At 54.0% G+C, this 26,669-nt stretch overlaps 2 protein-coding genes across 4 annotated transcripts; one reads left to right on the plus strand and one right to left on the minus strand.

Annotated features, from left to right (window-relative positions):
• Positions 1-3,686: 3,686 nt before the first annotated feature.
• STAT6 (signal transducer and activator of transcription 6) lies at positions 3,687-19,220 on the plus strand. The gene is made up of 22 exons (XM_035256348.3): positions 3,687-3,883; positions 6,390-6,526; positions 6,893-7,031; positions 7,322-7,405; positions 7,800-7,938; positions 8,050-8,102; positions 8,290-8,438; positions 9,041-9,172; positions 9,299-9,487; positions 9,821-9,908; positions 10,055-10,177; positions 11,463-11,555; positions 11,886-12,092; positions 14,465-14,559; positions 14,652-14,788; positions 15,176-15,322; positions 15,540-15,603; positions 15,716-15,826; positions 16,016-16,108; positions 17,499-17,564; positions 17,654-17,782; positions 17,871-19,220. Exons 2-22 carry the CDS (start codon positions 6,411-6,413, stop codon positions 18,058-18,060), a joined length of 2,544 nt encoding a protein of 847 aa, XP_035112239.1. The 5' UTR covers positions 3,687-3,883; positions 6,390-6,410; the 3' UTR covers positions 18,061-19,220.
• NAB2 (NGFI-A binding protein 2) lies at positions 19,148-25,520 on the minus strand. Of its 3 annotated transcripts, XR_004728824.3 has the most exons (8): positions 25,280-25,520; positions 22,616-23,489; positions 22,032-22,165; positions 21,637-21,688; positions 21,410-21,542; positions 21,005-21,196; positions 19,707-20,014; positions 19,148-19,600 (listed from the first exon to the last, which is right to left on the minus strand). XR_004728824.3 is itself a non-coding variant. In XM_035256350.3 (7 exons), the coding sequence occupies exons 1-7, from the start codon at positions 25,360-25,362 to the stop codon at positions 19,905-19,907; spliced, it is 1,578 nt and encodes a 525-aa protein (XP_035112241.2). In that variant the 5' UTR covers positions 25,363-25,520; the 3' UTR covers positions 19,148-19,904. The 3 variants fall into 3 exon arrangements, 2 of the variants coding, with proteins under 2 accessions (XP_035112241.2, XP_035112242.2); XM_035256350.3 differs by having other exon boundaries at positions 19,148-20,014; XM_035256351.3 differs by lacking the exon at positions 21,005-21,196 and having other exon boundaries at positions 19,148-20,014.
• Between the last annotated feature and the right edge of the window lie 1,149 nt (positions 25,521-26,669).

A 26,669-nucleotide genomic window follows, 5' to 3' on the forward strand; every position in this document is an offset into this window, starting at 1 on the left:
AAACTCACCAACCAAATGGAGAGCAAAAATAAATAAATAAAAAGCAGGAGTTGCAATTCCCACACTTAATAAAATAGATTTCAAAGCTACAAGGATGCAAGGGTAAAAGGATTAATGTAATAATAAGAGATCTTAACACCCAGATACATAAGACACATAATGAGATTTAGATTCAACGCGACAACAAATTGATAACGATATCCAGGACTTGAACTCAGAGCCAGAACAAATAAACACAATAGAGGTCCCCATTTTAAACACATAAAATATGCATTAACCACTTTAAACACTCAAAATATTAAAAAACAAAAAAAAACAATACTTATCCTTACTTTGCATGATGCCTTCTGGTATCTTCTGTACTGTTCTATTCTACTTGTTTTGTTTTGTTTTAATTTTTTGAGGCAGAGGCTCACTCTTTCGCCCAGGCTGGAGTGCAGTGGTGCCATCTCGGCTCACTGCAGCCTCCACCTCCTGGGTTCCAGTGATTCTCCTGCCTCCGCCTCCTGGATAGCTGGGATTACAGGCACGTGCCACCATGCCCGGCTAATTTTTTGTATTTCTTAGTAGAGACGGGACTTCATCATGTTTGTCAGCCTGGTCTCGAACTCCTGACCTCAGGTGATCCACCGACCTCAGCCTCCCAAAGTGCTAGGATTATAGGCATGAGCCACTGCATCTGGCCTCTATTTCAGTTTTAAAGAGTGATGATCAAGACACTGTTTTTTAATGTTTTCTTTTTAATTTTGTTTTTATTTTATTTTAGGTTAGTTTAGAGATGGGGGTCTTGCTATGTTGCCCAGGCTTGTCTCGAACTCCTGGCCTGCAGCACTCCTCCTGCCTCAGCCTCCCAGAGTGTTGAGAGCCAGGGGTGAGCCATTATGCCTGGCCAAGATGCTGTTATGGGCTGAGTTGTGTTCCTCAAAAATTCTCTTGAAGTCCTAATCCCAAGTACCTCAGGATGTGACCTTATTTTGAGATAAGGTCTTTACAGAGGCAATTAAGTTAAAATGAGGCCATCAGGGTGGGCCGTAATGCAATATGACTGGTGTCCTTGAAAAAAGGATACTTAAAGCCCTACTTGCATACAAGAAGAAGGCCATGTGAACCTGAAAATGGCTATCTACAAGCTAAGGAGGGAGGCCTGGAACAGAGCCTTCCTGTACATCCCCAAGAAGGAATCAACCCTGCTAATGTTAACCTTGATCTTGGACTTCTAGCCTCCAGCATCTTTAGACAGATTTCTGTTGTTTAGGTCTTACAATTTGTATTACTTTGTTACAGCAGCCCTAGCAAACTAGTACAACTCACCAGATGGATTTTGTGACTTACTATTGAGTTGTAACCTGCAGTAAACAGACATAAAGTTAGTTTTTCCTTATGCTTTCTCTTGTGCAATCTTTACCACCACTTGATGGGATGGCAGGGTCCAGAGGAGGGCGATACAGTCACCCTCACAGTCATGCAGGTACAGATGTCATTAACAAAGGTCTGACAGACCCTTCAATGTACAATCAAAGATGAGTATCTCCTTAACTTTTATACCCTAGGCACTTTACCCTAGCCTAGACTCTGTTGAAGCAGGTATGACAATTATTCTCATTTGAGGGATTGACGCCTGATTGTGAAGCTCTTAAATGGAGTCAGACCCAAGCCAGATTTGTCTCTAAATTCTGTTTTTCCCCCCATAACATCACAGTGTTCCCACTAGCATAACTGGTTAGAAAGGGAGACAATAAATATTATTTTTCTACCAGTACTTGCTCCTCACCTTCCTACCCTCTAAAAGGAACCAAAGTCAGAGACCACATTTACTCTTTTCCCTCCTCCTGCCCAAGTCTTTGGGAACTTGTAGCTCTGACACCCTTAGGTGGTAAGGCCTGGCTCCACCTACTGCCTGTGGACTTCTGCAGGCAGAGTGGGCAACCAGGAGCACATACAAAGCACGTGTGCTATTTACACGTATGTGCACACACCCTGATCCTAGCATTGCTTGCTGGACAAGCCAATGGACAGAGTCCCTGCCTGGCACCTCCACCCCTGCTCTCCGTCCTCTTTCATTCACTGCCCTGCAGACACAGGAAACACATATGCACATATACCCTCAATAAGATCCTTTTGGCAGTAATATGACCCCCAAATCTGGGGACTTCTATGTAGGATGGAGACCCTTCTGCTTTCCTTATACCTGGTTAATTCCGAACCACAAAAATAGTGCCTGACAGTTACTGTGTGTCAGGCATTGTTCTAAGCCTTCAAATGTATCAGTGCATTTTATTCTCACATTATGAGTTAAGACATATTTGCTCCAATTTATAGTTGACAAGAATGAATCACAGAGTAAATTGCCCAGGGTTGTGTGGTTAGCAGCATCAGCAGGATTTGAACCCAACCAGCTGTATTCACAGTCCAAGATCTTAATTGCCATATACTGCTGTTTTCAAACCCTGTGCCGCCTGATTGGGTCCACACACACGTGCACTCATGCACGACCTGCAAGGTAGCAAGGCATGGAGAGGGAGGAGCTGGTTCTGGAAATCAGTTTAGGCACCAGGGGGCAGCATAGGCCTAGTTTTGGCCCCTTGGCCCAGCCCTGCTATGGGAGGGAGGAAGGGAACAGAAACTTCCCACCGCCCCTCAGACACCACCTTTTCCACTGGGGCTCCCAGGTGTAGGGGAATAAAGGTCTCTCTGGGTCCCTTGGTCTCCTCCAGCTCATCCACCAGCAAAAACTACAGAACCCTCCACTAGTTATCATGATGACTCAGAAGCTGAGCAAGACGTGTGTGTGCGTGTGTGTGTGTGTGTGTGATGTGATGTGACTGCAATGGGCTCTGAGTGCGGACATGTTTGTGAGCCTGCCTGCACGTGTGTGTGTGTGTGTGTGTGGTCTTGTGGTCAGGGAAGTTGTGCATGTGTTTGTTTCTTGGCGTGTCTCAGTGTTTACCTCAGAAACAGATAGGAACTTGGCAGACAAGAACACAGCAGATTCGTATTCAAACTTGTCCTTTGTGAATCTGCAGGCAGCAGCTCCAGCTAGTGCTGGTTCCCACCATGGTCTAAGGAGGGGTGCCCTGTGAGGAGGGGGCAAAGACCAGCTTGAGTCTAAGGGACTCCTGGAGTCTTCCGGAATTCTGAGCTAAGGGTTCCCCTCCCCCACTCCCTCCATCAGTGATCACGAGGCAGAACTCTAAGGCGTTCCCTGCTAGAAGGGAGGGGGGACCTAGGAGTTCCCGCTGGCATCGAGGTCCCCGGCTGCTTTTCAGGGTCCTCCACTGGAGGGAGCGCAGAGTCCTGAGGGATTTACTTTTCCTGAGGCCTTTGGGAGCCCTGTCCCTTGTGGGCCCAAACCCCAGCCCTTGGCAGAATTTGAGTTTCGGAGCCAGGCAGTTAGGGGTGGCATGTCCCTGTTTCATATTGGGCGACTTTCTGGAGAAAAGCTGGTGCTTTTGAGGGGGCTGGAATAAGTGGGGGTCAGCCTCCCCCCGAGCCTGGCTCCGAGGACTGACCCCTAGTCCTGATCCCACACGTGCTCCCCCACTCGGCACAGGAGGCACACATATTCACCCCACTTTCTTCCTCTTCCTCCTCCAGCCCACTTTCTCTTCTCTGTGTCGTCAGAGCTCCAGGGAGGGACCTGGGTAGAAGGAGAAGCCGGAAACAGCGGGCTGGGGCAGCCACTGCTTACACTGAAGAGGGAGGACGGGAGAGGAGTGTGTGTGTGTGTATGTGTGTGTGTGTTTTCTTTTTCTTTTTGGTAGTGGTGGCGGAAGGGGGGAGGTGCTAGCAGGGCCAGCCTTGAACTCGCTGGACAGAGCTACAGACCCATGGGGCCTGGCAGTGCCCGCTGAGAAAGGGAGAAGACAGCAGAGGGGTTGCCAAGGTGAGGGGTTGCCTCCGAGGGGGGTGCGGGGCCCTCTATGAGACTGTGGGGGTGGATTGGGGGGAGGTCTCGGGATCCTCCTCTGGCTGAGTGGATCGTCCCCAGGAGATGGTTTCAGCTAGTGTTGGTGGCTGGTGTCACTGGGTTTTGGCAGTTTTTAACTCCTGAAAGAAACTGGGAGGGTCCAGGCCTCAGTACTCCCATCCGCCATGGGTCATGTCCTCACAGCCTCACCCCTGTACCCCGAGGGCCGTGGAAAGTCAGGGAAAGGAGGTGAAGGAGTGCCCCTCTGCCTTGGGTCGGGGGAAGTGGCCGCCCCTCCCTGGAAGGTTGATGCCAGAGAGCAGTGGATCCTTGTTAAACCCCTATCCTGCCCTCCGCTAAAGGTTCCTGTTCAAGGGTGTGGCTGGGGGGTGAGCAAACCCCAGATGTAGACCTCATGGTGCCCCAGAGGAGGGGGAATTTCCCCCTCAAAACCGCTCCACGCTTGGCTGCTGTAGACGCTGAGATTTCCCAGTGGCGGCGCCGAGTTTAACCCTACTCGTGCTGAACTGGCTCCGCCTTCCCGCCCTCCCGCCCCCACCGCCGCCACATCCACACACTGGGCAACTCAGAGAAATTGTTTTAACTTTCGATTCTGTGATGCCACGGTCAGGGGACTCGGGGAGGTAGGGGTTGGGATGAGTGAGTTTAGGCCACCAAGCAGGGAGATAAGGATCCCGGACCTAGCGCTTCCCCTCTGGGTTTGGGAGGGAACACTGGCCCCGCCCCCCACGCCGTGGCTCCTCCCTCCCTTCCCCTTCAGAGGGCTGAAGGCAAAAGGTGCCCCTGTCCTGGTCCAGCCAATCGACCCAGCCTTGTTATGGGTTGTGGTGGGGAGAAATGTGTCCTCCTGATGTCTGGGGAAGGAGAAAGGTTGGATATTTCTAGCCAGGGTCATGCCAGGAGGCTGGTCACTCTACAAGGGGATGCAGAGGAAAGCAATGCCCACCCAGTCCAGAGGTCCTTTCTCTCTTGGGTTAATAAAAGGCCTGTTGGAGGACCCTGAGCAGGAGAGATAAGGATTCTGCCTTGAGGAGAAAAGAGCTGGGGGAAGTGGGAACTGGAGGAGAGAGGGGCATGAGGGTCTTGGAGCATGGAGCCTCTCCATTTCCCATCCCTTTGAGAGTCCTGGGAGAGGTGAGAGGCTGAACGTGCAACGGGAGGACTTGGGGTTACTGGGTTCAGGTAGACCCAGGGAGTTGTCATCCCATCCTCTCCCTCATCTCTGGGAGAGGGATATGAGAAACATGAACTAAGAGGCCCTTGGGAAACCACTGGTCTACCCAGTCCCCTGAACCTGGAAATGGGGATGCAATCCTCTTGTCTACTTCCCCATCCCCTCCTCTCCTCTCTCCCTCTTTTCATCTCTCCCCTTCGCCTTCTAGCCCTCCAGCTTCCTCTCTCTTCTAGGTTCTTTACTCCTGGCTTACTAAACCCACCTTTTTCCAGGCTCTCCTATCCTCCCTTAGCTCTCCACTTGCCTTTTCCATCTCTCCTCCTTCAAGTCTCCTCCCACCTTCCCCAATGTTTTAGGATGATGAGATTTGCCCCTGGAAGGAAACCTAACAGCACAGTGAGTTGGTTAATCCCCACTCAGATTGAAAGCCTGCTTTCCAAACTCACTTACTGAGTGGCCTTAGGCAGGTTAGAGAAACTCCTTAAGCCTCAGTTCCTTCATCTGTAAAATGGGATATTACATATTTTCAAAAGTGTCGTGAGGCTTGAATGAGGTAATGCACTGAGTCTAATGCCTAATGCCTCGTACATAGTAAGCGCTTAACAAATAGTAGGTGTTATTATTGTCCCATCTGCTTCATCATCTAGCCTTGTGGTTTTCAAATTATCTCATGGAGTCTTAGACTTCTGATAGGTTTGAAAAAAAAGAATTTTGAGAGGTTTGTCTAGAGACGCCTTTGGGGTCAGGAGGTGGGGAGAGGGAAATAGAAGCAGTTGAGTTTCAGGCTTCCCACGCTCTCTTTCAACAGGGGATCTTCGGTTTCATACTTTCTATGTAATTCAGATTCCACAGATTAAAAGCTGACATTGACCACTGCTTTAAAAAGTTTGGAAAGTTCGCCGCTCATCTAACACTCATATTTTAAAGATGAGAAGATTGAAGCTTACACAGGGAAGGCTCCTTGCTTACAGAACCAGAGCCAGGTCTAGAGCGGCAACCAAATCCTCAGCCATCTCTAGGAGAGCTCTCTCCCTACTGCCCTATCTGCCTTTGTCTCCCCACCCCTCTGGCTGCAGCTTAGCTCTTCCTGCCCCTATATCTATCATTGAAGGAGTTATCCCCATCTCAGGCACTGACCCAGAATGCCCCTGATTAAAGGTGGTCTGGCCATGAGTGGTGGTGAGGACGGTTCCTAGGAGAGCTATCTATAGGAGGTCCCTGGTTGCCCCAGAAGATAGGCCAAGTTTCTTGGGCACCTCTCAGAGTGGACTTATTTTTCTCCTCCAGGCAACCTCCAAGTCCCAGATCATGTCTCTGTGGGGTCTGGTCTCCAAGATGCCGCCAGAAAAAGTGCAGCGGCTCTATGTCGACTTTCCCCAACACCTGCGGCATCTTCTGGGCGACTGGCTGGAGAACCAGCCCTGGTGAGTCCTGGCTGCTCCCTGCTGGTCCCCCAAGTCTTCCCTGACTCATTTTCCTTCTCCTTAGGTTCTTCTCCCCTCACCCACGGATTCAGAACTTGAGACCTGTTGTTCCATACGTAGTGGCCTAGATTTAGCAGGGAGTCTGTGCCCCATCAAGACCAGGCTATGAATGTTGACACATGGAGACCCCATCTCTTAGGAGGCTGAGCCAAAGAGGAGCGGGGTTTGGGCTGGGACAAGGGGGTATCTCATAACAGCTGGAAGACTGTGAATAAAGGAACTGCTGAGCTTTTGGCTATGGGGTGGAGGGTCAGGAGAGCTGAGGAAGCCCTGGCCTGAGGTAGCCTCATCCTGATCTTCCTGCAGGGAGTTCCTGGTCGGCTCAGACGACTTCTGCCGCAACATGGCTAGCGCCCTACTTTCAGCCACTGTCCAGCGCCTTCAGACCTCGGCGGGAGAGCAGGGGGAGGGGAGCACCATCTTGCAGCATATCAGCACCTTGGAGGTAGGGCAGGAGGGGAGCAGACAAGGCTGGGTGGGGCTGAGGTAGAGCTGGGTTGAGCATTGGGCGCTGGAAGAAAATTGGTTGTATGTTGGAAGCATATTGGTGTTCCTGTGGTTAGCTGCTAGCAAGCAGGCAAATTAGATTTTAAAAGCATGCAAATGCACAAAAACTTCTGAAGTCCACAGCTGTGCTGCCTTAAAGTATATATGTGAATGGGGGCCTGGGGACCGGAGGGATTGGAGGACATGGGTAAGAGCCAAGCTCACTGTTTACCACCCTCATTTCTATAGAGCATATATCAGAGGGACCCCCTGAAGCTGGTGGCCACTTTCAGACAAATACTTCAAGGAGAGAAAAAAGCTATTATGGAACAGGTATTGTGATATCCCACTTCCCAGCTCAATTCCTTGAGACTTTGGCCTGAGCTGTCATGAACTAGAAAGAATTTGAACCTTAGTAAAGGCTCAGTGTTCTAGGTCCAGGAGTGACCAAAGGAGGTTCCTAGGGTCAGAGTGAACCCCAAGTCAAGCTCAGGGAATCTTCCTATGAGGAACTGAGGGTAGGAGGCCTGGGGAGAACAGAGCAAGGGATAAGGAACTGATTCTGCTAGGAGAAAGGTCTTATCCCCAGGATATTCCAAAAGGTCAGGAAGAACTGCCAAAGAGGAGAGGGGAGCAAGAAAATGATGTCTGCAGAGCAGAGCATGGAGGCCAGTGTAGAGGGATGAGCGGGGTGTTTCACCTCTTGGTATCTGTCCTTCCTGTGTAGTTCCGTCACTTGCCAATGTCTTTCCACTGGAAGCAGGAAGAACTCAAGTTTAACACAGCCCTGCGGAGGCTGCAGCACCGAGTAGGGGACATCCACCTTCTCCGAGAAGCCCTACAGGAGGGGGCTGAGGCTGGCCAAGGTGGGGGTCAGGGCAGCTCTGGGGAGTGTATGGGAGTAGTCCCCTCCTGGATCTCAGCCTTAACTAAACTTCTAATCTGTCTGCACCCCTGCTTTCTGCCCCCACCCTCAGTGTCTCTGCACAGATTTGTAGAAACTCCTGCTAATGGGACTGGGCCAAGTGAGGTGAGTAATGATCTGAGAGGTGGAGACTGAGGTTGAAGTGCAGCTGGAGGGATGGAAGTTAGACCTTAGAGAGACACAGACTGAGGCGGGGTAAGGGAACGCCAGAGGAGTGAGAAGAAGAGCCCTATCCCAGGAGCTGGGTGCAAGGCAGCGTGCGGCCCTGGCTCAGGCCCCTCTCTGCCCATAGGCCCTGGCCATGCTACTGCAGGAGACCACTGGGGAGCTGGAGGCAGCCAAGGCCCTGGTGCTGAAGAGGATCCAGATTTGGAAACGGCAGCAGCAGCTGGCAGGGAATGGCGCGCCCTTTGAGGAGAGCCTGGCCCCACTCCAGGAGAGGTTGGGCCAGGGCTGATGGGGAAGGGGGGCATGCTGGGGGTGGACAGCTGACCCTGCTGGAGGCCCTACAGGTGAGAGAGAGAAGCAGCCAGGCAGGAGGGCCTTGGAGTGGACCAAGATGCATAAAAGCCAGTTCCCGCAAGGCTGTGCACACCATTGATAAGGTCGCATCCCGTACAAGAGGGGGCCGGTCAAGGGGCACAACTGGGGACTCATCCAACCCATGCTTCTATCCTCAAGTCCCATGCCCCATGCCCAGAGGACTAGGAAGCCTTTTCCATTTGGTTTATTAAGTGGGAACACTTTCCAGTTTTCCACAAAGCACTGTAAGTGCTGGTAGCTGTCCTGGGTACACGAGCCCTCAGGGGAGAGGCAGCTGGTTTTCCATAGTGGGTGTAGGCACTGAGAATGAACCTTCCACCCAGACCCTAGGCTGACAGATCACAGAATCCCCTTCAACTCAGGTGCCTTGCAGCCACACCCACTATCCACCCCAGTCCTCCACACACTAGCCTGCTTTCTCCCTGGGTATAGGGGAAGGGAGCCTGGGCCAGAGCAAGCAGCATTGATCCTGTGCCCCCTGACCACTGTCCTGGCCCCAGGTGTGAGAGCCTGGTGGACATTTATTCCCAGCTGCATCAAGAGGTAGGGGTGACTGGTGGGGAGCTTGAGCCCAAGACCCGGGCATCGCTGATTAGCCGGCTAGATGAAGTCCTGCGAACCCTCGTCACCAGGTATGCCCTGGGAGCCCCCAGTCAAGCCTAGAACAGACCCCAAGGAAGAAAAGGTGGCTAGAGCTGTGGGGAGGGCACCGACAAGGACCCAGCCTCCAGCTCCCCTTGTGTCCTCCTCACTCCCAGTTGTTTCCTGGTGGAGAAGCAGCCCCCCCAGGTACTGAAGACTCAGACCAAGTTCCAGGCTGGAGTTCGATTCCTGTTGGGCTTGCGGTTCCTGGGGGCCCCAGCCAAGCCTCCACTGGTCAGGGCCGACATGGTGACAGAGAAGCAGGCGAGGGAGCTGAGTGTGCCTCAGGGTCCTGGGGCTGGAGCGTAAGCTGGGATTGGACCTGGGGTTGGAGGGGCCTGTTAGGGTGATAGAGGCAGGCTGGCACTGAAAAGAGCAAGGGATGGGGAGGGAGAACCATGGGAGGTAGAGACCCTGAACAGTCAAGGCAGAAGAAAGGGAGGGACCCAGTTAGGGCTGGAATGGGGTGGGGGCATCATGATTTGGCCAAGATGGGGACTCCTCCCTTAAGAACCCAGAGACATGGAGATTTAGGGCTGATGACAGTGGGTAGTCTACACTCACCCATGCACTCAAGCACATCACCACACCTGGCCAAAATGAGATGAGCTCATTCACACTCTGACCTCCCCTGGCAGAGAAAGCACTGGAGAAATCATCAACAACACTGTGCCCTTGGAGAACAGCATTCCTGGGAACTGCTGCTCTGCCCTGTTCAAGAACCTGGTGAGGGGATTTGAGGTGCAGTGGGCAGTGAGGGGGGCACCACTAGGAGACTATGGGATTCTCCTTGGAGAGGATGTCGGGAAGCCCAGGAGACTCGGTCTCTGTCCTCATGCCCTTGCCCTTGCTCTCCCTCACCCCACCCACAGCTTCTCAAGAAGATCAAGCGGTGTGAACGGAAGGGTACCGAGTCTGTCACAGAGGAGAAGTGTGCTGTGCTCTTCTCCGCCAGCCTCACACTCGGACCGGGCAAACTCCCCATCCAGCTCCAGGTGAACTGTGGCCCAGCCTGCCCCTACCTGGGACCCCTGTTGAATGCCACACACGGGGGCCCTGGACCCTCACCTCTTGTGACTGCCCTGTACCCCGTGTGTCTGGGGTTCCTGCATGCTGGGTACCTGGGTCCAGGTGAGTGGGGAGGAGCAACAGCGCAGAGCTCGCAGAGCAGGGGATGGTAGTGGATAGCAGCAAACACTTAGGAAGCGCTTCCCATAGACCAGGGTACTCTTTTAAATGTTACACACATGCATGCCAGCACACACATGATCGGTTTTAACAATAACATTATGAGGTAGGCAGTATTATTAGCCTCATTTTATAGATAAGGATGTTGAGACACAGAAAGTTTAAGCAGCTTGTCCCAGTCACACAGCTAAGTGTTGGAACTGATATTTGAAACCCGGAGGTCTGGCTCCATCGCAGTGACTCCTAACCACTTCTCTACAGTGAGGCCCTGATTGAGCTTCAGAGAGCATTTAATAACATGCCGTGAGCTTTTGGATTCTGATATGTGAGTCCAGTAACTTCTCTGAGTGCTCAGAGTGAGCCCCCTGAGGAAACTTCTTGCTCCACCAAGAAATCTCTGTCCTCTGATGGAGTATGGTGGCTGACCCCTGTAAAATCTCAGCACTCTGGGAGGCCAAGGTGGGAGGATCGCTTGAGCCTGGGAGTTCAAGACCAGCCTCGGTAACATAGGGAGACTCAGTCTCTACAAAAAATAAAAATTTAGCTGGATTAGGTGGTACACACCTGTAGTTACAGCTATTCAGAAGGCTGAGGTGGAAGGATCACTTGAGCCCTGGAAATTGAGGTTGCAGTGAGCTGAGACTGCACTACTGCACTCCAGCTTGGGCAACAGAGTGAGATACTACCTCAAAAAAAAAAAAAAGAGAGAGAGAGAGAAAAGTAAAGAAAGGATGAAAAGCTGGCCGGGCGCAGTGTCTCATGCCTATAATCCCAGCACTTTGGGAGGCCGAGGCGGGTGGATCACGAGGTCAAGAGATCGAGACCATCCTGGTCAATAACATGAAACCCCGTCTCTACTAAAAATACAAAAAAAAAATTAGCTGGGCATGGTGGTGCACACCTGTAGTCCCAGCTACTCGGGAGGCTGAGGCAGGAGAATTGCTTGAACCCAGAAGGCGGAGATTGCGATGAGCCGAGATCCTGCCATTGCATTCCTGCTGTCTGGGTAATGACAGCAAAACTCCATCTCAAAAAAAAAAAAAAAAAAAAAAAGAAAGGATGAAAAGCAACCCCTGTCCTCACCCTCTTCAGGCCCTGTCTCTGCCCCTTGTGGTCATCGTCCATGGCAACCAAGACAACAATGCTAAAGCCACCATCCTGTGGGACAATGCCTTCTCTGAGATGGTGAGGAAAGGCCTGGAGTTGGAGGGGATGGGGCAGGGTGGGTTCTAACATGGGCAGTTGTCCAGGCTTGTTGATGGGGTGGCAGGTATCTTCGAATGGGCATGGTCTTAACGCCTTCTCATGGGCCTGCTTTCGTACTTCTGACCTCTTTTCACCCCAGTCTTAACAGCTATCAGGCCACAGCACCGTAACCTAGAAAAAGCAGCATGTTTGTGAGCGAGCTCAGGTGCTGTGGAGGGATAGGCCACAGGCAGGTGGGAGGGATGAAGGCCGGCCTGAGGAAGAACAAGACAGTAGCCTGTGGTGCTCTCTTCTTCCCCTTCTCCCCAGGACCGCATGCCCTTTGTGGTGGCCGAGCGGGTGCCCTGGGAGAAGATGTGTGAAACTCTGAATCTGAAGTTCATGGCTGAGGTGGGAACCAACCGGGGGCTGCTCCCAGAGCACTTCCTCTTCCTGGCCCAGAAGATCTTCAATGACAACAGCCTCAGCATGGAGGCCTTCCAGCACCGTTCTGTGTCCTGGTCACAGTTCAACAAGGTCATTCTCCTGCTCTTTGGACCTCCCACCCACAAGCTCTTCATCCCTGGGGCACTCAGGGCCTGCCCAGCCTCCACACAGGGACTTCCTGTTGGGGTCTCCACAGTGCCTCCTCAGGTCCTTCAGGAAGGCGGGTCATGGACCAGGCAGGAAACACCCCAGGCCTGGGGGTTGGCCCTGGAGCTGCATTCTCTGGCATCCCTGAGGTTTTGGTTTGGGGGCCATCTGTCCTTTCTCTTTACCAGCGACTTGCGTGACTCACCCAGGTTGTGTGTAAACAGAGTTCTGATTCAAAGTGACTTTGACCCACTGGAAAAATAGTTCCCGGCTGGGCGCAGTGGCTAGCACCTATAAGCCCAGTCTTTGGGAGGCCGAGGCGGGCAGATCACCTGAGGTCAGGAGTTCGAGACCAGCCTGGCCAACATGGTGAAACTGTCTCTACTAAAAATACAAAAATTAGCCAGGTATGGTGGCACATGCCTGTTATCCCAGCTACTTGGGAGGTTGAGGCAGGAGAATCGCTTGAACCTGGGAGGCAGAGGTTGCAGTGAGCTGAGATCACACCACTGTACTCCAGCTTGGGTGAAAGAGCAAGACTCTCTCAAAAAAAAAAAAAAAAAAAAGCTGGGCGTTGCAGCTCATGCCTGTAATCCTAGCACTTTGGGAGGCCAAGGTGTGTGGATCACCTGCTGTCAGGAGTTCGAAAACAACCTGGTCAACATGGCGAAACCCTGTCTCTACTAAAATTAGCCGGGCGTGGTCGTGCGTGCCTGTAATCCCAGCTACTCAGGAGGCTGAGGCAGGAGAATCTCTTGAACCCGGAGGCAGAAGCTGCAGGGAGCTGAGATTGTGCCACTGTACTCCAGCCTGGGCAACAGAGTAAGACTCCCTCTTGGAAAAAAAAAAAAAAAAAAAAAAACAATAAAAACAGCTGGGCACGGTGGCTCACACCTGTAATCCAAGCACTTTGGGAGACCGAGGCTGGCAGATCACCTTAGGTCAGGAGTTGGAGACCATCCTGGCCGACATGGAGAAACCCTGTCTCTACTGAAAATACAGAATTAGTCAAGTGTGGTGGTGCATGCCTGTAACCACAGCTACTTGGGAAGCTGAGGCAGGAGAATCACTTGAACCCGGGAGGCAGAGGTTGCAGTGAGCTGAGATTGTACCCTTGCATTCCAGCCTGGGCAACAAAATTGAAACTCTATCTCAAAAAAAAAAAAAGAAAAGAAAAGAATTTCTGTTGCAAAAACTGAACGGAATCCCACAGGGACATGTGCGGTAATACCAGCTACCATGTGTCAACAGCTTATTATATGCCAGTCGCTGTGCTTAACACTTTATATATATTATCTCACTTAATCTTCCCAACATCCCTTTGAGGTAGATACTATTATTTAATTAGTTTATTTTTTTGAGACAGAGTCTCGCTCTGTTGCCAGGCTGAAGTGCAGTAGCGAGATCTTGGCTCACTGCATCCTCCGCCTCCCACGTTCAAGCGATTCTCCTGCCTCAGCCTCCCAAGTAGCTGGGACTATAGGTTCGTGCTGCCATGCCCAGCTAATTTTTTTGTATTTTTAGTAGAGACGGGGTTACACCGTGTGAGCCAGGGTGGTCTCGATCTCCTAATCTCGTGATCCTCCCGCCTCAGCCTCCCAAAGTGCTGGGATTACAGGCATGAGCCACCACGCCCAGCTGGTAGATACTATTATTATCCCCATTTTGCAGATGAGGAATCTGATGCTCAGAGGGTTATGTAGTTTGTTCAAGGTCCCAAAGCAGGTGGGTGGCATGGTTGGGAAAGAACCACATATTTCTGGCTCTTGTTCTTTTATATTATTTTATTTTTTGGTGTTTTGTTTGTTGTTTGTTTTTTTGAGTGTGAGAATCTTTAAAGAGAAGAAAGAAATGCTCATGTGACCAGAGGGTGTGTTAGCAAAAGGGAGCAAGGCAGTCACACCCAGCAGGCTACCTTCCTCTGGGCTTCACCTCTGCCACACCTCCTTAGGGAGAGGGTGTAGCATAGTAGTTATGTGTTTAAATCCTAGCTGTGCCTCTTACCAGCTGTGTAGACCTGGGCAAGTCATTTGATGTTTTTGGACTTCCATTTTTTCATCTGTAAAATGGAATTATTATAGAGCCTACCTCCATAACCTTGTAGAGAGCAAATAAATTAATAGATGGAAAGGCTTGAAATAGTGGCTGGCATGTGTAAGTATGAGGGTTGGTTGTTGTCATTGATGGGGTCTCAGGTCCGGTTTGATCCCTCAGCCCTGTGATTCTGTCATGAAGGCACTCACGACTCACCAACTGCCCTAAACAGGCTCCAGCTCTGACCCTCCCTCAGCTCACACCAGTCCCCTGTCCCCCAGGAGATCCTGCTGGGCCGTGGCTTCACCTTTTGGCAGTGGTTTGATGGTGTCCTGGATCTCACCAAACGCTGTCTCCGGAGCTACTGGTCTGACCAGTGAGTCCCTGCCCCGGGTGGTCTGAGCGGCCAAAACCCAATCTCCTCCATACCCACTGCCCATGCCCCATCCTCTCCTTCCTCCCGGCCAGGCTGATCATTGGCTTCATCAGCAAACAGTACGTCACTAGCCTTCTTCTCAATGAGCCCGATGGAACCTTTCTCCTCCGCTTCAGTGACTCAGAGATTGGGGGCATCACCATTGCCCATGTCATCCGGGGCCAGGATGGTGAGGTCACCCCAGCCAGTCCTCTGTCTTCGTGCTTTTGCCCTCTGGAGTTTCTTCTGGGAATGAAATGTCCTGACCTTTCTGATGCCAATCCTGATCTTCAAAAAGTTCTTCCAACTTCTCTTCTTCCTTCTGTGGTCTAAACTTTCACCTTCTTACTGTGAGCTCTGTGGGAATAGGGACTAGTGGACCTCTCTCCCTCAGGAGCCCCACCCTAGGTCCTCTCTCCCTCAGGAGCCCCACCCTAGGTCCTCTCTCCCTCAGGAGACCCACCCTAGGTCCTCTCTCCCTTGTCTTGGTGGAGTGAGGATAGGTCTTATGGTGGGGGCTGGGGAAGGGGAAAAAAAGTCTGAACAGAGGGTTCTCAGCATCTCATTCCTACCATAGGCTCTCCACAGATAGAGAACATCCAGCCATTCTCTGCCAAAGACCTGTCCATTCGCTCACTGGGGGACCGAATCCGGGATCTTGCTCAGCTCAAGAACCTCTATCCCAAGAAGCCCAAGGACGAGGCGTTCCGGAGCCACTACAAGCGTGAGCTGGAACTCGTGGCTCTGATTCCTTCCTGTCACCCACCTTCTCCCTGATCCCCATTGCCCTCCTCTCCCTGCCTGCGTGTGTCATCCTGATGTCACTCCCTATTATGTAGCTGTGCTTCTCCTACCTCCCCATCATCTATGCCTACCTTTTCCACCTCCCTTCCTCCCTCACCCCAGAGCACTCCATGGCTCTCTTTTCCTTCTCACAACAGCTGAACAGATGGGTAAGGATGGCAGGGGTTATGTCCCAGCTACTATCAAGATGACTGTGGAAAGGTGAGTGTGGTGGTGTGGAGAGTGGGTAGGTTAGGAGCCCAGTGCTTATCTGCAGGAAGGAGGGGTGGCATCAACCCTTGGTCAGTCACGTGGACCTCCTTCCCTCCTCCAGGGACCAGCCACTTCCTACTCCAGAGCTCCAGATGCCTACCATGGTGCCCTCTTATGAACTTGGAATGGCTCCTGATTCCTCCATAAGCATGCAGCTTGGCCCAGAGATGGTGTAAGGAGCTGGAAAGACAGGAATGGGAGTGGTCTGTGCAGATGGGCTTTTAGCATGGGCAGATGGGAGAGCTGGCAGGGGCAGAACAGGGAATTTTCCTTTCTATGAAAGGGACACTGGTTCCCAAAGCAGGGCTTGGTGGTGTCCAGGAGAAGGGCTGGCATCAGGGGGTCTGTTTTCTTTCCCCAGGCCCCAGGTGTACCCACCACACTCTCACTCCATCTCCTCATATCAAGGCCTCTCCCCAGAAGAATCGGTCAGTGTGTTGTCAGCCTTCCAGGAGTAAGTGAAAAACCTCATGGCAATACCACCCACTCCAGGGGGTGCGCATTCGAACTGTTAGAAGAGGCTCCTCTGTGAGTAAGGAAATGCTAACAGCCTTTCCTCTTCTCTTCTGTCCGCTCTCATGAGGGGATGGTAGTTATGATCCGGACTGCCTAGGTTTCAATTCTAGCTCCACCACTTAGTGGTTTGGGGTAAATTACTTAGTCTTTGGTGCCTCACCTGCATAATGGGGGATAATAATGCTAATAATAATAACCTACCCTACTGCATGAAATGAGTTCATAATACTTGTGAAGCTGAGCAGAGTGCTTGGCTCATAGCAAAAGCTGTGTAAGTCCAGTCATGCATCGCTTAGCAAAGGCGCACTTTCTGTCCTTAGGCAGTTTCATCGTTATGCAAACATCATAGAGTGTAATTACACAAACCTATATGGTATAGGCTACTATGCACCGAGGCTATATGGTATAGCTTATTGCTCCTAGCTATGAACCTGAGCAGCATCATACTGTTCTGAATAGTAAAACAGTAACATAATGATATTTGTGTAATATGAATTTTCAGATTATATATATATATATATATATATATATATATATATATATATATTTTTTTTTTTTTGAGACAGGCTCTCACTCTGTCACCCAGGCTGGAGTGCAGTGATGCTATCTCGGCTCCCTGCAACCTTCGCCCCCTGGACTTAAGCAATCCTTCTGCTGCTGTGCACCACCAAACTCGGCTAATACTTTTTTAAGGTTTTTTTTCAGACAATGTCTCACTTACTGCCTAAGCTGGTGTCAAACTCCTGGGCTCAAGTGATCCTCCTACCTCGGCCTCCCAAAGTTCTGGGATTACAGGCGTGAGTCATTCAGCCTGGCGTTGATTATAATCTTATGGGACCACTGTGGTCTGTATTTGACAGAAATGTCATAATGTGGTGCATGACTGTATTATTATTTTCTGTCCTGCCCCTGAGAGCCACTGTCACTTCTCTGCTGTGTTGATTTTTGTTTACTCAACTGTTTTGGCCTTGAAATGGCCTAGATGTTTTTCTTCCCCAAGTATGACACTCAGGTGCTTATTAACTCTTAGTCAAGGCACAACATCTCCCCTCCCAGAAGGTGAGATGGGAGTGAGGACTTGGGGACCTAAGAACCACCAAAGTTCAGAGTCCAAAGAAACATTAGAAATTGGCTTATCCACCCCCCTAACACATGCATGTTTTATAGATGAGAAGACTGAGCTCAGGGCATAGAAATAGTTTGCTCAGGGTCACTACTAAGTCAGGATAAGGAGCTGGAGCTTGTTTCCTCACTCAGAGGTCCTGACTTTGCACCACTCTGCCTTTGCCTAGCCTGCCTTCCTCTGACTGTGCTCTCCCTACTTCCAGGCCTCACCTGCAGATGCCCCCAAGCCTGGGCCAGATGAGTCTGCCCTTTGACCAGCCTCATCCCCAGTGAGTGACAAAGCCCCTCCTGACCCCATACACCTCTTCTTTCCTGGTCTTGCCCTGCCCTCCTTATTTCCTTTACTGGTTCCTGGCAGGGGCCTGCTGCCATGCCAACCTCAGGAACATGCTGTATCCAGCCCTGAGCCCCTGCTCTGCTCAGATGTGCCCATGGTGGAAGACAGCTGCCTGAGCCAGCCAATGAGACCGTTTCCTCAGGGCACTTGGTAAGTGGCAGCTTGGGGGTGGAGGCTGGGTGGCATCTAGGGGAGTGGGCGCTATGCCTACTCCACTGCTTCTCCTGTCTCCTTGCAGGATTGGTGAAGACATGTTCCCTCCTCTGCTGCCTCCCACTGAACAGGACCTCACTAAGCTTCTACTGGAGGGGCAGGGGGAGTCAGGAGGAGGGTCCATGGGGGCCCAGCCCCTCTTGCAGCCCTCCCACTATGGGCAATCTGGGATCTCAATGTCCCACATGGACTTAAGGGCCAACCCCAGTTGGTGATCCCAGCTGGAGGGAGAGCCCAGAGAGACAGCTCTTCTACTACCCCCACAGACCTGCTCTGGACACTTGCTCATGCCCTGCCAAGCAGCAGATGGGGAGGGTGCCTCCTATCCCCACCTACTCCTCGGTCTGGGTCCAGAGGAAAAGACTACCAGGAGAATGCACGGTGGGTGGAGCCAATCCACTCCTTCCTTCCTATCATTCCCCTGCCTACCTCCTTCCAGCACTGACTAGAAGGGAAGTTCAGGCTCTGAAATGAGACACGCCCCAACGTGCCTGCACCTGCAGTGCACGCGCGCGCACACACACACACACACACAGCTGAGGGTGATGGGGCTGAGGAGGAGGGGGGCTGGGTAAGAGCACAGGTTAGGGCATGGAAGGCTTCTCCACCCACTCTAAGCCAGGGCCTAGGATGGATAGGCAGAACATTTACACTAGGGATAGAGGGTATTGGGTCTTAGCCCTGGGGGAATGGGAAGCAGCTCAGGGGACCCTGGATGGGAGTACAGGAGGGGTCTGAACATGTGGTTACCAACACAGGTTTTGCCCTGATTAAAAAACAAATCTCCCAAAGCCCCAAATTCCTGTCAGCCAGATGGAGGCTTTTGATATGTGTATGAGACTATGCAGAAGTACAAGGGCCAAATTTCTTCCTGTATAGCTGTGTGAACATGTATGTACCTATGTTAATGTATAGTTGGCACATCAGTTGCATGAAAACATAGAGTATGTGTCTATCTGCTTTTGCCTGTGTGACAACACAAATCTGCCAGTGAGACATTGCACAGAAGACAGCACCAAGTGTGCTGCCCTCTCTGACATATGCTAACCCAAAAGTACTCTGAATTTGGAGTCTGACTGCCCAAGTAGGTCCAAGTGGCTGTAACATCTACATATGGCTCCACACCTCCAATGCCACCTGGGAGCCAGGGTGAGAGTCTGGGTCCAGGCCTGGCCACGTGGCCCTCCAGTGTATGAGGGACCCTGCCTGCTGCATCTTTTCTGTTGCTCTATCCACTGCCAGCTTCCCTTCACTCCCCTATCCCATGCCAACCTTTCTCCCTCTTGAGGCAGGGGTCATAGATCCTAAGCCATAAAATAAATTTTATTCCAAAATAACAAAATAAATAATCTACTGTACACAATCTGAAAAGAAAGACACTCTTAACTGCTCAGATAGGTGCTGTGCTCCAGCCCCCAGCTGGAGGAGACCCTGAGTCCAACCCAGGCCTCCCGAGGGGGCCAGTGAAGGGATCCCACACCCACCGCCCCCACATAGGGCAGGAGGGAAGAAATTGCTAAGGACTTGGGGGAGAGATGGGAATGGGAGGGCAAACTGCAGCACTTGTTAAATTAAAGAAACAAACCAGAAGCACAAAAATGGGGAAGGAGAGGGGAGAAGGAGCAGGTCCAGTGTTCCCAGGCCCCCAGTTCTGGGGGCAAATGTTGCCACCTTTAGCTGCTGGACCTTCCCAGGGAAGTCCCCCTCTCCCCCTTGTCCAAACTGAGTCCAACTGCTCACACCACTGGTGCAAACCTAAAGAGAATGGGAGTGTGTTGTATGAGGGAAGGGAGAACCCCAGATGCCCTGGAGGCAGAGTCCTTGCCCCCTCGCTCTGGGCAGGGGTGAGGGCACCACGCACCCTCCTTGTGTCCTCTCTCCAGGCCCCTGCTTGTTATTGCTTGAAGCCCCACAGTCTATGCCCATGGAGCAGGTGGGGAGGCAGGAGAAGGGCAGCAGAAGGATCCAGGGTTGTAACTAGATTCCGGGGATGGAGAGCGTGGGGGTCTGTGTGAGCCAGAAGTCTGGGGTCCTGTGTCTGAAAACACCAGTGCACCCCTCACTGCCGGCTGGCCTCAGCCTCCACTTTCACACTGCTCCTGCGACCCTCCACCAGCGCAGGATGGGGTCCTGGGGCAGGACAGCGGTCCAGCAGCCCTTCCTCGAACTCTGCAGGGAAAAGAGGGCAGTTAGGAGACTGCGGGCTGACTGGCTGCAGACAGAGGTGGTTGAGAACAGAAGCAGGGGCAAAGAAAGCTGTGAAGATGGGGTTGGTTTATTAATTACTGTCTCCTGCCCACTGCATGTGTACAGTGGGCTCCATTCCCGTGTGGGAGCCCCCTCCCCTCTGGCTGTGTGTAGCTCTGTCTCTGTCTGTGTCTCTCTCTTTCTCTGTCTCTCCCCGCCTCCTCCGTGGTGCTGGAATTTCTGGTTCTGTCAGGAGCTGCGGGGGTGGTTTGGCTCTGACCTCTCCCCTCCCCCCCTTCCCAAGCTCTGCCACCCCCACTCATCCCTGGCCCCCTCCCAGTCCCCACCCACCCTACCATGACCCCCCAAGTTTTTTTGGTAGCCAAATCAGGGGGAGCGCAGGAAACCAGCCTCCCAGCTCCTCCCTCAAGAAGAGCCCCCCTTCCAGTCCCCGCCCCCACTTTCCACCCACGCACAGTTTAAAAATACCAAGCCAGGGTTGGTGGCTTTGTCTGCTGCGTCACTCTCAGCCCAGCGGCTGCCCGGCCCTCTGCCGGCCCACTCCTTCTTCCCCCTTCCACACACAAAGCATCCCCGCTTTGGGCTCCTCTGCTTCCAAGCTGGGCAAACCCATCCCCGCAACTCCTAGCCTGCTCCTGGCTCCTGGGTTGGTGGAAGTGTCATTTGAGCTTCCCTTATTGATGTTCCTCCTTCCTGCTCCTTCATCCTCTTTTCTCTGTCCCCCACTCCCCAGTTCTCCTTTCACAGATCTCCACTAGGACCAGACTTTCCATGGTGGAAGCAGCCCAGCAGGGTCTGCCTCTCCACACCCCAAGGCCTGGCTGGCTGTAGCCCGGCCCTCCTACTGCCCTCTCTTACGACTATATACCTCTTCCTCCCACCTGGCCCCAGGACACCAGAATTGCTGTGTGGGGCCTGGGTGCTTGGGGACAGCACTGCTGGCTGCCTCACCTGCGAGAGGTGGCTTCGCAGGCACACAGGGGCTGAGGCGGCCCACGCGATCGTGGGAGACGAGGCGGGCGAGCCGCAGCCCCTCGTCCATCAGTGTCTGCTGCAGGATGTGGCGGCTCCATAGCCCATGGGCTGGCAATGCCAGAGGCAGGTCAGCAGGGGGCGGCGTCAGCCTTGGGCATGACCCCACAGCTGTGGGCATGGGCACTGGTCAGGTAAGGGGCTGCAGCCAATGGAACCCCCACCCTCAACCACACAGCCAGCCCACAGGCCCTTCTGCCCCCCCCTCCAGCCATGCCTCCCAGCCCTGTTCCAGACATTGCCTCCTGGCTCACTCCTCCCCCCCACCCCCATCCCCACCCCCTTACCCCCAATGAAGAGAAAAGTGTTCTGAGGCACACTCACCCTGCAAGTGTCCATCCAGACTCTCCCCAGACAGGCTGGCGCTGTCCTCCTCCAGGCTGGGGCGGTATGGGGGTGCATAGGACTCAGGGCCTGGGGGAGGCTGCTGGATTTCAGGGTGACTCTGTTCTCCAACCTGTGGATGCCCAAAATGGGGAAATGAAGACTTGGCAAGAGAGGGGATTGGAGAAGGCTGCCTGACGCCCCTATATGCAACCCAGAAAACACACCTCTTGTTTCAGCTTCTTCAGTGGAGGGCCTCCCAGTTCTTCAGGGTGGAGCCTGAAAATACGGATAAGAATAAAGAGGGTGAGGCTGCGGAGGGCCATTCGATCATTCGATGGGCAGAGTCCAGAACCTGGCTAGAGGCATGTGTTATTTAACACCTTTGCCAATAAGTTGGCAGAGAAGGAGTGTATAGCTCAGGTGCTATTGTTGTAGGGGGTTGGGGGACCCAACATGGATGGAAGGAGAGACCAGACCTGAGACAAGCTGACTTAGCCAAAAGCAGGACATGCAGGTGGGGCAGAAGCAGGCCTAGAGCTGCCTAAGCTGAAGGTTTAGATATGATCTAACTCCATGGTGGGATTCCAGTCCAGGAAGGACCTGGGGAAGGGGGTCTCACCTGGAGCCTTTCAAGGAGGACAAGTAGGTGCTCTCTCGGGCTACTTGGCGGGACAAAGAGAAGAGCTCCACTCTCCGCAATAAGAGCGTGTTGTCCCTCATGCAGAACTGGGCAGCAGCCTCGTTGATGGTAAGCTGTGGAGAGAGGGCAGCCAGGAGAGTCAGAATTGAAACTCCCCGGCTGCCTCACCAGACCTCCTCGCACCCCTTCACCATCGGACAAATGAGGCCCATCCATTGGATGCTTGCTTTGTTTCTGACACTATACAGGAGCTTTCTGAAGAAAGAAGACAGAGGTCAGCACCCACAGCTTCCTAGGAATGCCCGGGGCCTCCACTACTCCTGTGGGGTCCTGAGTGACACGGAGCTGACAACAGCTGGGTGCTGCCTCTATCTTTGCATCCTCCTCAGCTGAGGATGGGAGCATTGTGGCCCCTGGGTGGGGGCCTGTTGGGGAGGGGGTCAGGGCCTGGGGTCCTGGTCAGGGGGTAATGAAAGAGAACTGGAGATCTCAGAAGCTCGCAGAGGTAAGCAGCTAGAGGCCCACAAGTCAAGGGCAATCCTAGGAGGCCTGGGGGTTCTTACCTCGTGCAGGCTGAGCTGCTTGCCCTCCCGCCGTTTAGAGTCGAAACGGCCATAGATGATGCTGTATTTGCGGATCTCCTCTTCCTTCTGGCTGTCATTATCATCCATCTCAAAGATGTGCCCCACGCTCCGTGCCAGCTTCTTATTCAGCTTTAGCAGGGATGTGACCTCCCCAGCATCCCCCCTTGGGAAGCTCCGGAAGATCCTCTCCACACTTTCCACCACCATGCGTACCATCTCTGGCTCCAGTCGATCTGGACTACCCCCAGTCCCACCTGCTGCCAGCCCCCCAGCCCCAGTCCCCTCAGGGACTCCTCCCCCTGTAGGGGGGGAGAAGGGGGGCGAGCCAGCCTCCTCTTCTCCTCCTGCCCCAACGTCCGACTCTGGAGTGCTCCGGCCTGGCCAGATCCGGGGGTCCCCTGCCCCTGGTCCCCCAGGCAGTGGTGATAGCTTCTCTCCAAGTTCAAGGGGGCTCTTGGGACTAAAACTGCGGGCACTGCCTGCCTTTTCCCCTGGGCTGCCATGCCCATTGCTCATGCTCCCTTTCCGGGTACCCGCAGTCTCAGAGATCTTGAAGAGCGGGATGCTGGAGACGGGAACAGCAGGCACTGGTTGACTGAAGAGCCCTGGATTGGTGGCCCACTCTCTCAGTGCCTTCTGCAGGCGTCGGACATGGAGGGGCTTGGTGGCCATGCCCACAAGTGCCATGATCTCCAGAAACTCCTCCTCACCCGCCTCACACAGCTGCTGCACGTCGTCCCCTCCCTGCTGGATGAAGGTCTCATAGTAGGAAAGGAGGTTGGCGCGCTGCAGGACCCGGTACAGCTGCAGCTCCCCCAGCGTCCGAGGCAGTGCCATGGCTCGGGCACTGGGCCTGAGAAGGAGGGGCACAAGAGAGAGGCAGTCGGTGCAAGTCCCCCTACTGGGTACCCACCCACACTAACAATTGCTCCCTCTTTTCTGCCTGCTTTTCTCGCCCCCCCCCCATTTGGATGCTCTCCTGCCCAGTACCCACATCTGAGTACAGACCCTGAGAATCAGGCACTGCTCAGAGGCATGGACAAGCCGGGGCCGTCCTAGACTAGCCTGAAGCACCAAAAGCCAGTGCCCATGTCTGCAGGAGTGCAAGTCTCTTTACAACCCCATCTTCGGCTTTTATCTTTCTGGTCTGGGGCAAGACCTGACCAGCACCAATCTGGGATGGCTGGACCTCCCTCTCCCCCAAAACACAATCCTCACCTTCCACTCTAAACACTGGGCAGTCTCAAAGCTAATGAAAGTGAAGTCACCCATACTAATGTGAATGTAGGGCCCTGTCTCTCCCACAGTGGACACTGAGGGACACTACAGCTGGTCAGTTTCACTTCCCGTGGACGGGCCACAGCACCAGGTGGCTGAGAGTGAGGGTGTGTCACCTTCCCTGGCTTTCCCACTCAGTGAGCCAGGTGTTGCCTTGCTCCTTGTGCAGCTTTTCCCGGGGTTAAGCATTCTTTTTCTTTTTTCTTTATTTTTTGGGGCGGGGGGGGGAGGTGGGCCGGAGTCTCGCTCTGTCGCCCAAGCTGGAGTGCAGTGGCCCGATCTCGGCTCACTGCAACCTCTGTCTCCTGGGTTCAAGCGATTCTTCTGCCTCAGCCTCCTGAGTAGCTGGGATTATGGGCGCGCCCCACCACGCCTGGCTAATTTTTGTAGTTTTAGTAGAGACAGGGTTTCTCCATGTTGGTCAGGTTGGTCTCGAACTCCGTGACCTCGTGATCCAACTGCCTTGGCCTCCCAAAGTGCTGGGATTACAGGCGTAAGCCATCGTGCCTGACCGGGTTAAGCATTCTTTACGCAGGCTTCCTCTCTCCCGCTAGGACCTCTCCACCCCTTTCAGGCTGCCCAGTTCTCCTCAGTGGCCCCTCTCCCAGCACTGACACTCCCCACTTTCTCTGTGGGCCTGTTCCTGCAGCTCAGGGGCCGCAGCAGGGGAGGGGCGCAATTGTTCTGCTCCAGGGCCGTTCCGCCCACACACACTCCCACAGTGATAGCGTCTGTGGGCGAAAACCGCCCAGGGGCTCCCGCCTACTCTCCTCTCCCTTATTTTCCACCCGCATCTTCAAGTGGAGTGGGGGAGCGGCTCAAGGCCTCTTGATAAAGGGGCTGCACACTGAAACTCCTCTCCCCACTCTGTGAATAAAGGGACAGATAAGGGAAGGAAAGCTTAAGGCCTCCCTCGTAACCCCGTCCCCCCTCCCGCTGATGCTCCTTTAACTCAAAGGCACTGGCTTCTCCTGGACCCCGGGGGCTCGCGCGCCGTGCCAACGACGGACTGAGGCAGCTGAGCGTCCCCCTACCTTCCGCACTGATGCCAGCTCAAGCTCCAGGGCATCCCCTGGTGCTTGGGGGCTCCCACATTCTTTGAGGGGGCACTTGTGCCATATCCACCCCACAGAGTAAACCGGGAATAGAGAATTAGGTACTACTCTTTCATATCCCGCTTCATCAGATGCTTGCTTGCTCCCAGGGACCCCTAATTCGAAGACGCACCCCCTTTTCCATCAGTCTCCACCCCCCACCCCCGACCCGCTTCCCCACGTCCTCCTCTCGACCTCCGCCCTCTGGACCCCATTCCCAAGTCCAGCTCCACCCATCTCCATTCCCCTCTGCCTCCCTTTGCCCACTAACTTGAGTCTGGGCTGCAGGGTCCGGCGGGCGCTGTCCCCTCCGCCCGGCGGCTGCTCGGCTGTGGGGGAAGGCGCTCTGTGCATGGACTGCCGGAGACCACCCGGGCTGCCCTTCTCGGTGCCCGGCGCTCGGCGCCTGCTGCGCGTTGCGCTCCTCCCCACGCAAAATGCCGTGTCCACCGCTGTCCAGGCTCTGTCCCTCCCTCCACGTCTTCTCTCTCCGAGCCTCCGAGCCTCTGTCTGTGCCTCTGCCCCCCCGCCTCCCCGGCTGCGCTTGCCGCCTCTCCGCGCCTCCGCCCCCGCAGGACGCACGGGGAGCGAGGCCCGACTCTGCGCTGGCTGCGGGGCTGGCGGGCGGAGGGCGTGGGCAGAGCCGGGGGCGGGGGCGGGGGCGGGGGCGGGGGCGGGGACCGGGGGGCGGGCACCGGGGCCTCTCGGCCGCTGAGACACCGCGGCTTACAGACTGGGAGAGGCGGAGACTGGGGGGAGGGGGTGTGGAGCAGGAGGCGGGGGCGGGGACTCAGAGCCCGGGCGCATAGTTAGGGACCGAGGTGACCGAGGCCCGGCTGTGGAGGACGGGCTTGGGGACCCAGCAGGCGGGGCGAGGTCGTTCAGTGCCGCCCACGCCGGATGCGCAGCCGGCCCTCTTGAGCCCACGTACCCACGTGAGTGCCGGGCCGGCGACATTCCTACTTTCCCCCACCCCTCCGAGCTGAGAGCGGAGTTTCACAACCACGCACAAGTACACAAAGACACAGAAGCGCACGGACGTGCACACGCGGCTAAACAACTACGCGGACGCCCACTGCTCACACTCAGGCCTTGCGGTGCTGGACGTGTGAATGTTAGAAGTCGGGAAAAGTTGGCGAAGGCTGGGGTGTGCGGCTCCTCCTGTGCGTGCATCTGACTCCCACAGAGTGTGCACTTAAGTTGGGCCTGAGGACGTGGGGCTCTGCAGGGATCCCCTAGATATCCCTGCGCCGCTCCCCAGCCCCCAGTGGAGTAATCTGAGGAGTCCGCTTTCGGAAACCCAGGCCTCCATGCTAATCTGGAAAGTTTAGGAAACAGGGATGGGAGGGTTATACTGCACGCCACCACTTAGGTGCGCGAGTTGATTAGACGCGTCGAGTTTTGTCAGCGCGTAGGTCAGGCAGGGATTCGGGGGTGAAACCCCGCCTTCCTCCACTTGTCCTCTATTTGCTGAGAATGAGGCCCTGCTTGGGCATTTTGTGTGGCAAGGCTGTGACAAAGACGATACCCTTCCTGGGGCCGTCTGTCTGTTAGGGGACCTCGCCCGAGAGTTTAGTGGAGATGAGTAAGAGGTCGGGTAGCCTCCGACGTGACTTCCTACGGCAGAGCTGGAGGGAAGAGCGCCTTCAAGGAGCTTAGCA

The sequence above is a fragment of the Callithrix jacchus genome, chromosome 9 (genome assembly GCF_049354715.1).
Source record: "Callithrix jacchus isolate 240 chromosome 9, calJac240_pri, whole genome shotgun sequence".
NCBI classification, from domain to species: Eukaryota; Metazoa; Chordata; class Mammalia; order Primates; family Cebidae; genus Callithrix; species Callithrix jacchus.

Coding starts and splice junctions, on each gene's coding strand:
- NAB2 (XM_035256350.3), bottom strand. CDS start 25,362: ATGCACAGAGCGCCTTCCCCCACAGCCGAGCAGCCGCCGGGCGGAGGG. Junction 21,543..21,636: donor TGAAGAAGCTGAAACAAGAG/GTGTGTTTTCTG, acceptor GGGCATCCACAG/GTTGGAGAACAGAGTCACCC. Junction 20,015..21,004: donor TGCGAAGCCACCTCTCGCAG/GTGAGGCAGCCA, acceptor TTTTCCCTGCAG/AGTTCGAGGAAGGGCTGCTG.
- STAT6 (XM_035256348.3), top strand. CDS start 6,411: ATGTCTCTGTGGGGTCTGGTCTCCAAGATGCCGCCAGAAAAAGTGCAG. Junction 7,939..8,049: donor GGGGGCTGAGGCTGGCCAAG/GTGGGGGTCAGG, acceptor CCCCACCCTCAG/TGTCTCTGCACAGATTTGTA. Junction 11,556..11,885: donor ACAATGCCTTCTCTGAGATG/GTGAGGAAAGGC, acceptor CCTTCTCCCCAG/GACCGCATGCCCTTTGTGGT.